Genomic DNA, 15,339 nt, shown 5'->3' with positions numbered 1-15,339 from the left:
TCAGCATTTTTAAGAAATCCAAAGGCCTTTCCAAGGCCCTACATTCAACTGTTTGGACACCTGACCTAAAATTCAAGTACAGTTCTTGCATTTTAAACCAGAGAGACTCACAGCAAGGGAAATAATACTTGAAAAGGCATTCGTGGGCTTTCAGGAAGGGAATGAGGTTCCTCTCTGAATGTTTCATGCATCTTTCACAACCCTACCTTTGTTTATCCACCTGAGTTGAGGGTTGCTAGGCAGACAGGGTTTAGAGAATTTAATCATAACCTAAAGCTAATTGCCAAAGATTCAAATAGAATCTCAGAACATTGAATAAAATTTTGTTTCACTGTAAACAAAATCTCAAATTATAATTTTGTATAAGGTTTTTAAAAAGCATTTTTTTCTTTGTAGTTTCTCTTATGGAATATTTGTTCAGAGAGGCAAAGAGTTAAACAATTCAGTTCCATGGTGAAGAAAAAACACAAGGGCATTACAAAGTTTCACTATACTTAAGTTGTTACACATGCATCCTTTTGGTTTTTTAAAATCTTACTAAACTTCTACAGTGACTTCCAGGATTTCAAGCGGGAGTGACAAACTTTAAGACAAGCAATCACGAACCAGAGGAGCATCTCTCTCGGAGGCTACGGAACGATCAGCTGAGGTCAGAGATACCCATTCAGAGGGACAAAGCCCTCCACAGAAACCATAACACACATGATTAGAAGAGTCGGTTTGCCACATAACAATCTGGAGGGCTGGACTGAAGCCCCACAAATTCCACAACGGGAACACTCGATGCTTTTCCAAAAGAACAAAATCAACACTTTTTAAAAGGACAGGAGATTCAATTCACATTTTGGCCTCTGCAGCTCTCACTAAAGAGTGGTGAAGTCCTAGATACAGGAAAGGACGCAAGTGTACTTGATCCTTGGGGTTGCTCTAACCCCCAAAAGTGAAGGTTGGGACAAGCCCTAGGTTCACTGGAGCAACCTGACTAGGGGCCAGGAGTCCCCAGGCTTGGCCAGGGGCTCTGGCTCCTTCGTCTCCCCACAGCCTCTGTGATGGGGAAGGTCCTCCTTGTGCTCTGCAGAGCTCCAGCCAAGGGCGACTCGGCAGCAACGAGAACAGGGCAGGAAAACAGACACCTTCCAGCAGTCCTTCCTACCCCCCACCCCACCCCCCGGCCCCAGAACCTTTTATGCAACCAGCCCGCACTGGAACATTTGCACAGCAGCCTATTTCTGTAAACCCAATAATATTTTTAAACACGCTGGAGGAGGAGACTCCATGGAAGAGGTCTGTGAGGAATCTTTCTGCTTTTCAAAAAAAGAAAAAAATCACTGATTTAATTGTCTCAAAAATGCCTGGTTTTCTTACAAATACTAGACAGACTGGAGAGAATGTGTGGCATAGATTTGTTTATCTCAGGGTCAAGCTCAAGATGACAGAGGAGGTGTCACAACCTCCCACAGGGAACACCTGCACATCTCATACTGGTCACACTGGGTGTCAGTCACATCGAGCTGGAATCAATGACTTATAAGACACATCCTGGGTGACTTACCTGAAACATTGGATATGTCAAGAACGTCTCCAGCATCCTCCCCTCACAGGCAGGGTTGGCTTCATACTGTTTTAAGAGTTTGTCAAAGTCTCTGTTTTGCTTACAGTTGGCAAGCACTTGGAGGCTGTACTGGTGATTACGCACAAATTCTTGATAAATGTTCAGCATGGGGAGCAAGATATCAAACAGATCAGCTGGAAAGAAGAAGCAAACATGGCCGTCTCTCTTGGTGCTCAGTAAATTATCCATGGGACAGGGAGAAACTGCTCACTCTGCAGGAATGGCAGAGAGCAGCTCCCGGCACTAGGCATCAGGCTACACGGCCCAGTGCAGATGCCAGAATGACTGACCTGGTGGAATGCACCCCGAGGCAGAGCCCCACTCTAGTCCCCAAAGAACCTTGATGGGCCATTGGGGAAGGGTCAAAAGGGCAGAGTCCCTGTGCCCACAGAAGCTCCCAGGTCATCTGATGCTGCTGCTGCTGCTAAGTCACTTCAGTCGTGTCCGACTCTGTGCGACCCCATAGATGGCAGCCCACCAGGCTCCCCCGTCCCTGGGATTCTCCAGGCAAGAACACTGGAGTGGGTTGCCGTTTCCTTCTCCAATGCATGAAAGTTTAAAGTGAAAGGGAAGTCGCTTAGTCGTGCCCGACTCTTAGCGACCCCACGGACTGCAGCCCACCAGGCTCTTCCGTCCATGGGAGTTTCCAGGCAAGAGTACTGGAGTGGCTTCCCAGTGCCTTCTCCTCCCAGGTCATCAGGGAAGTTCAAATAACTTAGGATGAATAAGATTGAAACTATTTTACTCTTTATTGCAACCACATTAAGAAAAAATTTTCTCTCTCTAAAGCATGCACTTACCTAAAATTAAAGTAGGCCAGTTGGCTATTCTTGCCTTCAGTCCTTGATGAAATATTTCGTGAAGAAACATGATTGTTTCACTATAAAAAAATGGAAAAAATAATATAATTAAATCACTATAAAGTATCTAGTTTGTTAAAGAAGTTCACTGAATCCTTAAAACCTTAAGTACATGATATACATGTCTCTGAGGGCCTTGGAACCATACAATCAATAAAGACATGGATTATATCAGCCCCCAGAAAGCAGTTTATCTTTCAACAACCTGAAAACCTCAATGAAAATTCTGAGCTAAGCCTCAAATACTGGAAGACAGTAAGCACCAAATCAGTGTCATATAACCCTCTTCATCAACTTATAATACTGATAAAAACAGCTTTCTACTGTTAGGATGTAGCACTTCAGCTGATAATCAGAAAATTAGTTAAGATCCTTCTCTTCAGATTTAATTCTAAATGATAATTCAGCCATTGTTCTCTCTCTTTCACTAAAATGAGTTTTGACAGAGAGGAAGACTTGGCAGACCTCTACCATAACCACTCCTAAAACCCTCATGCCAGAAAGGGAAAGGAATCTTCTGTAAAGGATGTAGCCTACATAAATATATTAGAATGAAGACTGCATCAATTAAAGATCCAGATTTCTAGAAGGTTTAAGAAGGCGAGTTATCAAAGTAACATTTGCTTTCTCCTCACTAGAATCAATCTACTGGAACAAACCTTTGAAGGTTTTTCTGAACTAACACATCGACACAACCAAAAACAGGATTATTCATGTCAGTGACATACTTGGGTTTGTTATAAGTCAAAGTCCACAACAAGAAACATCAATGAGAAATCCTTACTATCTGTGAATGGCCCATGAAACATGATAGATGCTCCTTGTAGACTGTGATTTGTTTTCTTTCATAGAAATTTTAACTAAGCGGTGTTTGTTGTTTTAGGATTTCAACCAAATCTACTTTGGTAGGTATTGTAGATCAGTCCTTCAATCTCCATTCCATTGTCCTTCTAGGTAGAGATGATGGAGAGCTAAAACTACATTTTCCAGAGTCCCTTGCAGAGAGGGTTCTAGATGTAAATTCAGTCCCACCCATAGATGCACATGGTAAGACATGAAAGGCAGGAGCAGAGGCCACCTTCCTGTTACTGAAAGTCAGTCATGCACATGTGTCTCGGGGGCAATTTCAGTGCCTAGCCTCAGTGGTCTAGTTTCTAGGCACCAGTATGATACAGCTGAGAGGCAGCTGCGGTGGCAATGGCCGAAGCAGTAGTTTTCTAACCTCTGGGTTATATCTGTGGTACTGTGCCCTTGAATTCAGTGGTCCAGGCCTGCTGTCTGACTTGTGCTCCAGCCCTTCCTAAGGATCCTATAAGCAGTGAATTCCTTCCAATCACAGAGGAGGTTCCTCTTTCCTACACTGAAAACTAACTGACACATCTACCTTCATATTTTGGTATTTAAATAGAAAACAGGTGAAACAATTCTTGGTGACTCCAATATGCACACAAACAACACTCCAATGACCTGGCCTTTCTCGGGTCTTTGAACTTCTTTCTCCAGAGGTCTTGTCTTCCACTGACCTCAGACAACACTCTTTTAATCGTACTCTAGACCGTCTCGTTGTCCATAACCGCATCCTCTCCCTTACCTCAGTTTCAGGGCCACTGCTCTGTGACCATCCCCTTACCTCCGAGTTCATTATCTTTAGAAACCTGACTCCCCAGATCCCTTCCCACCATCAGGACCTGAGACCATTGATCCCACTGCCTTATTACTGACCAAAATCCCCTCACAACATCATTTCCCATTCTCCACAGTTTAGATCTCATGGTTCAGTTATAACCCCTTCCTTGCACACACCTTCAACTCCTATCTTTTTTCAGTTCATCATATTAGCCTCATACACACTAATACCAGTTAAACTCAACCCTTTGCCAACTCTATACCTGCACTTATGCAGCTGAAGGTGGTTCAGATCAGATCAGTCGCTCAGTCGTGTCTGACTCTTTGCAACCCCATGAATCGCACCATGCCAGGCCTCCCTGTCCATCACCAACTCCTGGAGTTTACCCAAACTCATGTCCATCGAGTCAGTGATGCCATCCAGCCATCTCATCCTCTGTGGTCCCCTTCTCCTCCTGCCCCCAATCCCTCCCAGCATCAGAGTCTTTTCCAATGAGTCAACTCTTCGCATGAGGTGGCCAAAGTACTGGAGTTTCAGCTTTAGCATCATTCCTTCCAAAGAAATCCCAGGGCTGATCTCCTTTAGAATGGACTGGTTGGATCTCCTTGAAGTCCAAGGGACTCTCAAGAGTCTTCTCCAACACCACCATTAAGAATAACATAAAATCATCCTGAATAGTCTCATTGTAAAGTCATAACCACAAGCCTGATATCTAGCAGTTCTATTACACTTCCCTCATCCTTTCATGCATTGGAGAAGGCAATGGCAACCCACTCCAGTGTTATTGCCTTGAGAATCCCAGGGATGGGGGAGCCTGGTGGGCTGCCGTCTATGGGGTCGCACGGAGTCGGACACGACTGAAGTGACTTAGCAGCAGCAGCAGCAGCAGCATCCATTCACTGCCCTGTTCACCTTGATTATCATTTCACACCTTTTCCTCTCTTCCCTGACTCCAGCACTTCCCTCTCATCAGCACTGTCACTTGCTATCCTTGATTCCTAACCACATGATGTGTCCAGGTATTATTCCTTCCCTGTCCATGCTCCCACTTAAAGTCAAGCTCTTGACTTGTTCACCACATTCTATCCATTTCTGCCTGCGCAAGTACCCTGCTCCAGCAATTCTCCCCTCTCTTTCCCATATCCCATCTAAACACATGCACACACACACAACTTTATATTTCTTTATTTACCTCCAGGTACCACTCTGTTTCTCTGATCCTCTTTATAGCAACCCTCCTTGAAATAGTTTTCTACACCAACTCTTTCTAATTCCAATTCCCCTTCTCACCAAATCAGGTTTTGGTCCCTCATCAAAATTGCCAATAAGCTCCAAGTCATTAAACCCCCAGTCAGCTCCCAGTTATTGTTTTATTTGACCTTTTGACATAGTTGCTTGTTCCTGCCTGCACTTGTTTCCAGGACAACCCATCTCCTGTTTTATATCCTACAACCCTAGCAGATCCTCTTCATTATAATTTTTTGAAGGGGTACAGCTGCTTTAAAATGTGGTGTTAATTTCTGCTGCACACAAGTGAATCAGCTATATGTATACATACATCCGCTTCCTCTTGAACTTCCATCCCACTACCCCAATCCCATCCATCTAGGTCAACACAGAGCACTAAGCTGAGCTCCCTGCTCTGTGCAATAGGCTCCTACTAGCTTTCTGCTTTACACAGGGCAGTGCACACATGTCAGTCCTAATCTTCCAGTTCATCCTGCCTTCCCCGCCCTGCTGTGGCTCTTCATACTCCTAACCTCTAAATGCTGAAATATCCCAGGGCTCAGTCCTTGGTCCTCTTCTCTCATTCATTTGTACTCACTCCCTTGGTAATCACATTCAGACAAACAACTTTAAACACTATTCATATGCTATTAGACTCCAAAATTTATACCTCCAGCCCTGAACTCCAGACTAACATCCAACCCTGCTCACTTGATCTGGCTAACAGCATCTCAGTCGCGAGAAGTTCGAGATAAAAACTCTTGGTCTTTTCTCATAAACTTGTTCTTATGTCACTCTTCCCCATTTAATAAATAGCAGCTCCATCTGTCTAGTTATTGAGGCCCAAAACCCTGGACTTCAAAATCCACTTCAAACTCATCAGCAAATCTTATTGGCTCTACGTTAAAAATACACCCAGAATTTAATCACTTATCACTACCTCCATCATCTCTTGCCTAGATTACTGCACTAGCCCCACCTAATAGGCCTCCCTGCTACAGTCATCTCTCACCTGGTTTATTGAAATAGCCACAAAACTGATCTGCCCACAGTCTATACTCAAAAGAGAAAACCAGGGTGAACTTTTAAAACCTAATCACGTCACGGTATGCTTCTCCTTAAAACCCCACCAATCTCTCCCCATCTCATTTAGAGTAAAAGAAAACATCTTTACAACGCCTTAACTGTTACCACTCTGACATCTCCCTTCATCTGCACTGACTCTGGCAGTCCTCAAACAAGCAAAACCGGCACGCTCCAGCCTCGGGCCTCTGCACAGGGCATCTCCCCTGTGTGCATCTCTCTCCCTTCAGGCAGCCACACGGCTTGCCTTCTCCTCAACTGCAGTCTCTGCTCAAATGTTAACGTATCACTCAGGTCTTTCTAAAAACTGGCTATAGAAAAACGATGGGACGTTTTCAAAATGTAATACCATGTAGCAATCTTTTAAAAAACAGAATACTGTTTTTATATATCAAATATGGAAAGATGTCCAGGATATACTGTTAAGTTTAATACGTACCTGTAAACAGCAGGCACGTGTTAAAGTACTTGCCTTTTGTGTTAGAAAGGGGGAAATGAGATTATATTCAAATTTGATTGACCTACATCAAGAAATACTGTAAGGATATATAGAAAACTAATGAAAACAGTTACAGATAGCAAGTGAGGAAAATGCGGTGGGGAGAGACAGAGTTCAAAGCTGTTTGATGTTCTCACGTTGTTTTAATTTTTTTAACCATGTAAATGCATGGTTAAATGCAGGTTTTTGTCTACTTAAAAAGCAAATAAATAACTAAAATGGTAAGTAAAATAGAATACTGGAGTGGGCCGCCACACCCTCCTCCAGGGAATCTTTCCAACCCAGGGATTGAACACGGGTCTCGTATGTCTCCTGCATTAGTAGGTGGGTTCTTTACAACTAGTACCACCTGGGAAGCCGAAGCAGCACTCAGAAACAAATAAATAACTAAAATGTTAAGTAAAGTACCCTAGCAGTCCCCTTTCTCCCTTCTCCCCTTTGTTTCTTTATTTCTTCCACAGCACTAATCACAATATAAAATACTGCATCTTTCACTTATTCACTATTTGTCGTCTATATTCCCACATCAGAATTTAAGTTCTATGAAGGCAGGGACCTTCTGCTTTGTTCACTGATGAATCCTCAGCAGTAAACGCACTACAAATATTTATTGAGAAAATAAATTTACTAGAGATCCTCAGGCCCTCTGTTAATTTTTGTTCTTCCTAAAGTACTTCTGTGTAAGTTACATGTGAAGACCTATTAATCACTCCCATTTCCCTCAGGGTATGAAGGAGATAATTTTCCCCAACACACACACAATGATAAGATGTCAAGAGGGGTAACAGTAGGTAACGCCATGTCAAATAGAAAAAAAAAGACAGAAATAACTAGATGCCAATATCCAAGATAAAAATAAGAAAACATGGGCCAACAATGAAACACCAATGACAGCTTTCTTATTTTCAATATCATAAGCTCATACAGGTGAATTTATACTTCTTTTACGAGTGAAGTAAAACTTCCTTTAAAAACTATGGATAGATTTTTCACACAACTTTTACTTATCCAAGACAAACCTGTTGAGAAAAATACTGCTGACGTCGTCGTGGCTGATGGGGGGCTTCTTGGAGCTGGCCGCCATGCGCAGGGGCCGCAGGAAACCGTTGACGAGGATGTAGAGCTGGTGGACGTACTCCGACTCAGCCTCGACCATGGTGAACACGATCTGGTTTCTCTTCCTCATGCTTTCGGCGTGAGGAGAACAAATGTAGTCCTGCACGATGGTCTTCCATTTCCTTCTACATAACCACCCTCGCATGAAGCTCTGAACCTACAGAACAGCGGCAGCGAAACAGAAGTGAATCTCAGGGAGGGGCGGGGCAGGCTTCTTAAGCTGGTCGGCAGGGTGTCCATCCTGCGCCGTGTATATCGTGCTCCTTCACTGGAGCACTGGTGGGCCCACCACAGAATAAAGAGTGTCAGGTTTGGGCCAGATAGCAGCAAAAAAAAAAAAAAGATGATTTTTAAAACAATATTTTCCTTCAGCTTTACTAGTTTCTCCAATAGCTTAAGCTGTTTAGGCCTCCCTAGAAGGACATCAGTGGAGAAGGCAATGGCACCCCACTCCAGTGCTCTTGCCTGGCAAATCCCATGGACAGAGGAGCCTGGTGGGCTGCAGTCCATGGGGTCGCTAAGAGTCGGACACGACTGAGCGACTTCCCTTTCACTTTTCACTTTTCATGCACTGGAGAAGGAAATGGCAACCCACTCCAGTATTCTTGCCTGGAGAATCCCAGGGACAGAGGAGCCTAGAGGGCTGCTGTCTATGGGGTCACACAGAGTCGGATATGACTGAAGCGACTTAGCAGCAGCAGCAGCAGCAGAAGGACATCAGAATATAATAATATTACATATTTAGTTGTTAACATTTCAAGAAAGGAATAAATTGAAGGTTTATTCTTTAACAACATAAAGTCAGGTATTAACATTTTTTAATTGTGGTACAAAAAACACACGCATAACATAAAACTTACTGTCTTAACCATTTTTAAGTGTATAGTTCAGAAGTGTTAAGTATAATCACATTGTTGCACATACAGATCTCCAGAACATTTTCATCTTGTGAAACTCAAACTCTATAATTGTTAAACAACTCTCCATTTCCCCCCTCCCTCAGCCCCTTGTAATTCCCATTCTACTCCCTGTTTTTATGAATTTAACTACTTTGGATAACTTACATAAGGGGCATCATTCAATATCTGTCTTTTTGTAACAGGTTTATTTCACTTAGTATAATGGCCTCAAGCTTCATCTGTGTTGTAGCATGTGTCAGGATTTCCTTTCTTTTTAAGGCTGAATAATATTCCACTCTGTATATGTATGTATATATAGATAGATAACATTTTGTTTATCCATTTATCTGTTGATGAACATTTGGGGTGCTTTCACCTCTTGGCTACTACATATAATGCCGCAATGGATACAGGAGTGCAAGTATCTCTTCAAAATTCTACTTTCAATTATTTTGGATAAATATGCAGAAGTGGGGTTGCTGGTAGTTTTATTTTTAAATTTTTGAGGAACCACCATACTGTCTTCCATAGCAGTTGAGCCATTTTACAATCTCACCAACAGAGCACAAGGGTTCCAATTTCTTCATATCATCAACAATACTTGTTATTTGGGTGTTTTGGTTTTTTTTTTATAGTAGTCATCCTAATGGGTGTGTGATAATATTATACTGCAGTTTTGATTGTACTTCCCTGATGCTTAGTGATGTTGATCATCTTTTCAAGTGTTAGGGATTTCTCTAAAGAATCGTCTTTGAAAGAAATGTGTATCATCTTTGGAGAAATGTCTACTCAAGTCCTTTGCCTATTTTAAAATCGGGTTTGATCTTTTGTAATGGCTATTTGAGTCTTTTTTTTTTAAGCTTAAAAAAAAAGTGTTAGACATCAGCTCATCTGACCTCTTCTTTTTACAGATGAGTAAACTAAATTTCTTGGTTAAGTCACACAGGAAATCTGCAACCAGGCTTGCCCTTCTTTTACCTGCTTTTTGTTAACTATAAGGACTTTCTTTCTCAGCCACATGGGCAAAACCACACACTAAAAATTCACAATGGTGTTATCTTGTGGGGAAAAAATAAATAAAAATTAAAATCAATGTTGTAGGAAGATAGAAGCCCCTACAACTGATATGAATCCCCAAGATATGATTTGAAAAATAACAGGCCAACTGGACAAAGTATGCTAGCCTTTGCATTTCAGCCAACAAATATTTACTGAGCATCTTTTAAATGCCCAGGTAAATGCTGAGTGCTAAACAGAGAGGTATATGTCATATCCTAAACCCAAAGGCTCTGCCACTTAACCTACTGGGTGACCTTAAACTCTGGGCTCCATTTCCTTATCTACAAAATAACTGACCCAAAAATGTGAGGTCCTTTCTAAATATAAGAAAAATTATATGATAATTTATTAGTATTTGTTATATCTAAGCAGTAGATTAAGCAACAAAGCAGGTTGCAAAGTCATATATAATTGAAAGCAATAAATTACTATCAAATCATTTTTAGTATCATTGTTTTCTTCTTAACAGATTATTTTCCTTTTTTTCATACTATTTCACCCATATGGTCTCAATTATCATGCATTTAAACAACTATTCTTCTTTTGCAATATTTAAAACTGTCTCATTTACCAACTGATGTCAGCACACTATCAATTTTCATAATAGGCATTCACACAGTTGTCATACCTCAAGCAATAAAAATTAAAAACACATTTTAGTAGAATTATGTGGAGAAAATTATATACATATTATTTGGAGAAATCATACAGGAAAGTTCCGTGAGCCAATTGCAATTTTTGGTCTCCTGAAGTTAAAAAATTATGTTGCTATTTGTAAAGATCAGCATAGAGTATCTAACTCATTTGTGGGACTTCCCTGGTGGCTTCGATGGTGAAGCCTCTGCCTACAATGCAGGAGACCCAGGTTCGATCCCTGGGTCGGGAAGATCCTCTGGAGAAGGAAATGGCAACCCCCTCCAGTACTCCTGCCTGGAAAACCCCATGGGCAGAGAAGCCTGGTAGGCTATAGTCCAACAGGTCGCAAAGAGTCAGACACAACTGAGCAACTAACACACACACGCACAATTCATTGGTAAACATCCCTTTCCACAGAGACGTCAGTCTGATTGGGGACATAAAGGGCAATAGAGTTAAATTCAAAACCTGTTAACAAATTTAAAAGTAAGGTTTTTTAAAAATTATTTCCATTATGAAAGAGGAAGACAGGAAACTATAAAATGTATTTTATCATTATTCCTCCATTTAACAGAAGTGTTTTCAAAAATCAACTGAATTTGTGTTAAATAAAAGAATCTGCCTGCAATGCAGGAGATCTGGGCTCGATCTCTGAGTCAGAAAGATCCTCTAGAGAAGGAAATCGCACCCCACTCCAGTATTCTTGCCTGGAGAATTCCACGGACAGTGGAGACTGGTGAGCTAGCTACAGTCCATGGGATTGCATAGAGTTGGGCATGACTTGAGTGATTAACACAAACAAAATCTATTTACTTAAGCAATATTGCCTTCTGTGCAAAAGCTGGCTTGTTTACTTGCTAACATTTTCTACAACAGGACAGTACTACAATTGTATTTTACTGATATCTTTGTTTATATGGAGCTGCATGTTATTAAAAGAATGGCAACAGCATTCATCTTGTAACAATAACATAAACCAAATTTAATTTAAAGATTTTCTAATTCTAAGAGAGGAATGTTTTTATTTTACTTTGTTATTTCTTGAAAACTGAAAACAGTGCAACTTAGTCCTGAGCAGCTTTTCTATTTCAAATTCTGAGCAATATTTAAAGCTTTATTGCAACTGAAAGAGAATAATTAATTACCTAGCATAGGAAAATAGGAATAAGAAAAAAGTGAAGAAGAAATAAAATTCTGTCACTGTGCACCTTTTAACATAATATTAACACAGCTGAATCAGTGCTTTTACACAGGACAACTAAGACTGTGGAACTCAAAACCAAGATGACTTAAATCAAACACAGTAGACTACAGAGAGTGCCAGGGTCTGGTTAATTGCAGAAGTTGTATAGTTGTAAGTGACAGTAAGATGGAAGGAGTTGCTGATTATGTGGATGTTAAACAAGAAAGAAACAACAATAAAACAGAAACCTGAGCAGATGTATTGATTCACTCAGTTTTCTCACATGCTCAAAAAAATAAACTTCTCTAAATAAACACTGAAGCCTAAAGCTAAAAGAAACATTTTTGAAGTGTAATTTAAAAATTATTCCCTAAAATATAAAAGTGGCACAAACACCAGAAAGTTCAGCAGCACTTAAATAACCCACATGGAGAATACCACTGTCTTCATGTCCACCTTTAGCATCCGTCTCACAGAATCCACACATGGATTGCCAGAACCAGAAAGAAATCTCAAGCCAAAGCTTTTCCAGGGAAGTAATCATGTGTGATAATTCTGAAGCAGAAGTCAGGAAGCCATTGGGAGAGAAACACCAAGACTGTTCTTAGCTCAGAGTCAGGGTGGCAAAGACATCACTACAGAAAGACAACTGGTCCCCACTACACTCACCCAAGCTGGAAACCCTACCTTTTTTATCTTCTTGATGTCTGGATCCTCATCTTCTTGATTGCTTTGGTAAGGTCTCATTCGTTCCTTTGTTTTATTAAGAGCGATGATCTGTAACACAAAATTGGTCCATTTCATGATTTGGGAAACACTAGGCTAAAGCCATATATCACAGGAAGTTATGCTTACAAGGTAACTTATAAGATCCTCAGGAAACATTCGCTTTTCAGGCACATTATCTTCGTTTGATGCTAAGCAGGGGAAGCCTGAACTTTACCCCAAACTTGTCTTATTATGCTGCTAACAAAAGTGCTTATAAGAAGTGACTGTGGAGAGTGTGAACGGGGGCCTGGGTTACAGAAATGTGAGTCCAAAACTAGACCCTGACTGCCAGCGATGACCAGACCAAGGCCTTCTCAGCATCACAGGGATATGTCAAGCATCTCATCAATGGCAGCTTCCTGTAAAGCCCTCTGATCTCCAAATGCAGTGACACTCAGTTCCAAGCGCTCATGCTTTCTAAAATCAGCCTGCAGCCTTCCAAGCACACAGAGTACAGCAGAGTCACAGATCTCCTAGGGAAAACGGGAACTGCAAAGAACTCCAGAGCCCTGGGGCTCGGCCAAGCCAGTCAAGAAAACACAAAAAGACAAAAAGATTGAAACCACCTGGGGGATCTCTTTATAGCCTCAGCTCATTTTTATGACTCAAAACCAGGTAGCCTCAGAACCACACTTAGCAGTGAAATTCCTTGGACAGAGAATCTCCATCACTCAACTGCAGGCTCCTGCAAACTTAAGGACTGATCCAGATTTTACCAACAAGCAAACACTAAACACGCTGAGATCATAATTGCCCACTCAGACCTGTCTTTACATTCTGTCCCCATTACCAAACTCTCTCCTCTGTCATTTTCCTGGCAGGGAAGTGGGCAAATAAAAGGAGTAGGAAATAAATTACGGCTCCTGTCGATGACCACACAAGTCAGACCTGCTACTGACAGTCTGTGGCTGCAATATATATTCAGACTGAAAAAGAACATAGTGAAGGCAGATAAGCACACACAAATAAATACTGGGGAACACTGCTCGGTGCTGAGTTTCTCTCATGGAGTAAATGCCAACCTCTTTCACTTAGCAGACAAGCATCTGCTCTGGCTAACTGTGGCGAAGACAGAACACAATAATTTTGCTTTAAATTACAGTGCCTGATATAGTCTTTTAAAATGCAGGTTTGTTATGTTTTCTGTTGTTGTTTTCACTATCTCAGATTTCAGGGTTGGATCGGGAAGTTAACAACACTAATGATATGGTGAACAGTCTGCAACTTTTCATCCTCAGAGAGGCAATCGGATCCCAACGGGAACATCAGCTTAAGCCCTGCTCTGTCTGCTGAAGGTGAGGTACAGGGGCAGCAGGAGGTGAAAACCCTCTCAGAATTTGCAGAGTAAGTCTCAAAAGAAGATGTGAGGAAACAGAGAAGAAAATGTTAAATGACAGAGGAACAAGAAATTACCCAGATTGAGGAGCCTGCGGTTTGTTTCTATCAACAGTTACAATCAGCGGTAGGTTTCATTCTGTCCTGTTCTTTTCTTTGAAGCTAAGAGGACACTATTGCACCACTGGTCAGAAAGAGTAGAAAAACTTCACTTTCTACATTCCTCTGCAATTCTTCAGGTATTGATCACTTCCCACAAGGGATGACAGGACAACACGGGAAGGTACACTCAGGTTTCTGTATACACGTGGAGGCACCTTGAGGAGAAGGGAGGACCCACAGACACTGCAACGGCTGCCGTCTCCACGACCACCTGAGTCAGTCTCACTCTCTGGGGGTGCAGAGCCTGAGAGGTTCGCAGTCAGGGTGGGGCAGGGAGGGAGGCAGGAATCCCAGCTTCAGGAAACAAACGCATCCTAGCATATGTCACGTACTTTAACCCAAATGAGTTTTTCAAAATTCTATAGAGAAGGTTGGACTCTTTGGACTGAGAAAAAAAGCAAAGACTTTCTGACTTCATCTTTGGACCTTCTTTATCTGTCATTCAGACTTTTACACTGAATCTATGACAGGTTCACAATAATCATTACTATGAATCCATCTGAAAACAGATAAATACTATAGTCAATTCTTAAATATTCGAGCAAAGGAAGGACATCAGGCGCACAAATAATGTAAAGCTGCATATTATTCTGATATTTTATTGTACATATTTACCTAACCCTAACTTAGAAAATATATTCATTCCTCATGTACCTGTGATGGTGGAGGAACTAAGTTTGGGATCAAAATTCTGCCCCTATAGGCTTTAAGTAACCATAAGGAGATGACAATAAACATGAAACAATGAGGCGTCTATCAACTAGGAAATACCTCTGATTTAAGCCTTTCGATTTCTGTATCTTGATCTTCAAGTTGATGCCGGAGTTGGTTAGCTGCAATTTTTTCTGTCTCTACGATCTGAACTAGATGAATGTACTTCTGCATTAATACTTCCCTCTCAATCAAAATGTCTGCATAACTTAAGAGAAAATTACAGTTAGTCATTGAGATAGTATTCTATACAGTTTCATATAGAACAGCATGTTTATTTAAAAAGAAGCCATAGAGTTTAACTAACTCTATGTAAACATTAACGTTTGGCTTACATTTCATATTAACTATGTAGGCTTTGAATCATCACATTTTTACATAACCTTTAGAAGAGTTTATTTTACGATGGCAGCAACTCACAACTTTGTCATATAAATGAGAAAGATGCAAAGCAAATCTATTATTTTATAAAGAAAATAGTGGAACTTATTTAATAAAACTGAAGTCTTTGAATTGATGGCACATATTTAAAGTGTTTCCCGGAGTAAAGCACTAGCCAATC

The 15,339-nt window shown here is 41.1% G+C and overlaps 1 protein-coding gene across 1 annotated transcript in view; it reads right to left on the bottom strand.

Annotated features, from left to right (window-relative positions):
* Positions 1-15,339, bottom strand: part of RASGRF2 (Ras protein specific guanine nucleotide releasing factor 2) — a 254,831-nt gene that overhangs the window by 147,360 nt on the left and 92,132 nt on the right. Inside the window, exons 3-7 of the mRNA XM_069590053.1 lie at positions 14,838-14,985; positions 12,489-12,578; positions 7,928-8,181; positions 2,413-2,492; positions 1,553-1,746 (exon numbers count right to left, since the gene is read on the bottom strand). Of these exons, the coding sequence (XP_069446154.1) occupies positions 1,553-1,746; positions 2,413-2,492; positions 7,928-8,181; positions 12,489-12,578; positions 14,838-14,985 (766 nt within the window). The remainder of the gene's footprint in view (positions 1-1,552; positions 1,747-2,412; positions 2,493-7,927; positions 8,182-12,488; positions 12,579-14,837; positions 14,986-15,339) is intronic.

The sequence above is a fragment of the Ovis canadensis genome, chromosome 5 (genome assembly GCF_042477335.2).
Source record: "Ovis canadensis isolate MfBH-ARS-UI-01 breed Bighorn chromosome 5, ARS-UI_OviCan_v2, whole genome shotgun sequence".
Classification (NCBI taxonomy): Eukaryota; Metazoa; Chordata; class Mammalia; order Artiodactyla; family Bovidae; genus Ovis; species Ovis canadensis.
The sequence above is the reverse complement of the archived record's forward strand: the minus strand, read 5'-3'. Positions and strand labels throughout refer to the sequence as shown.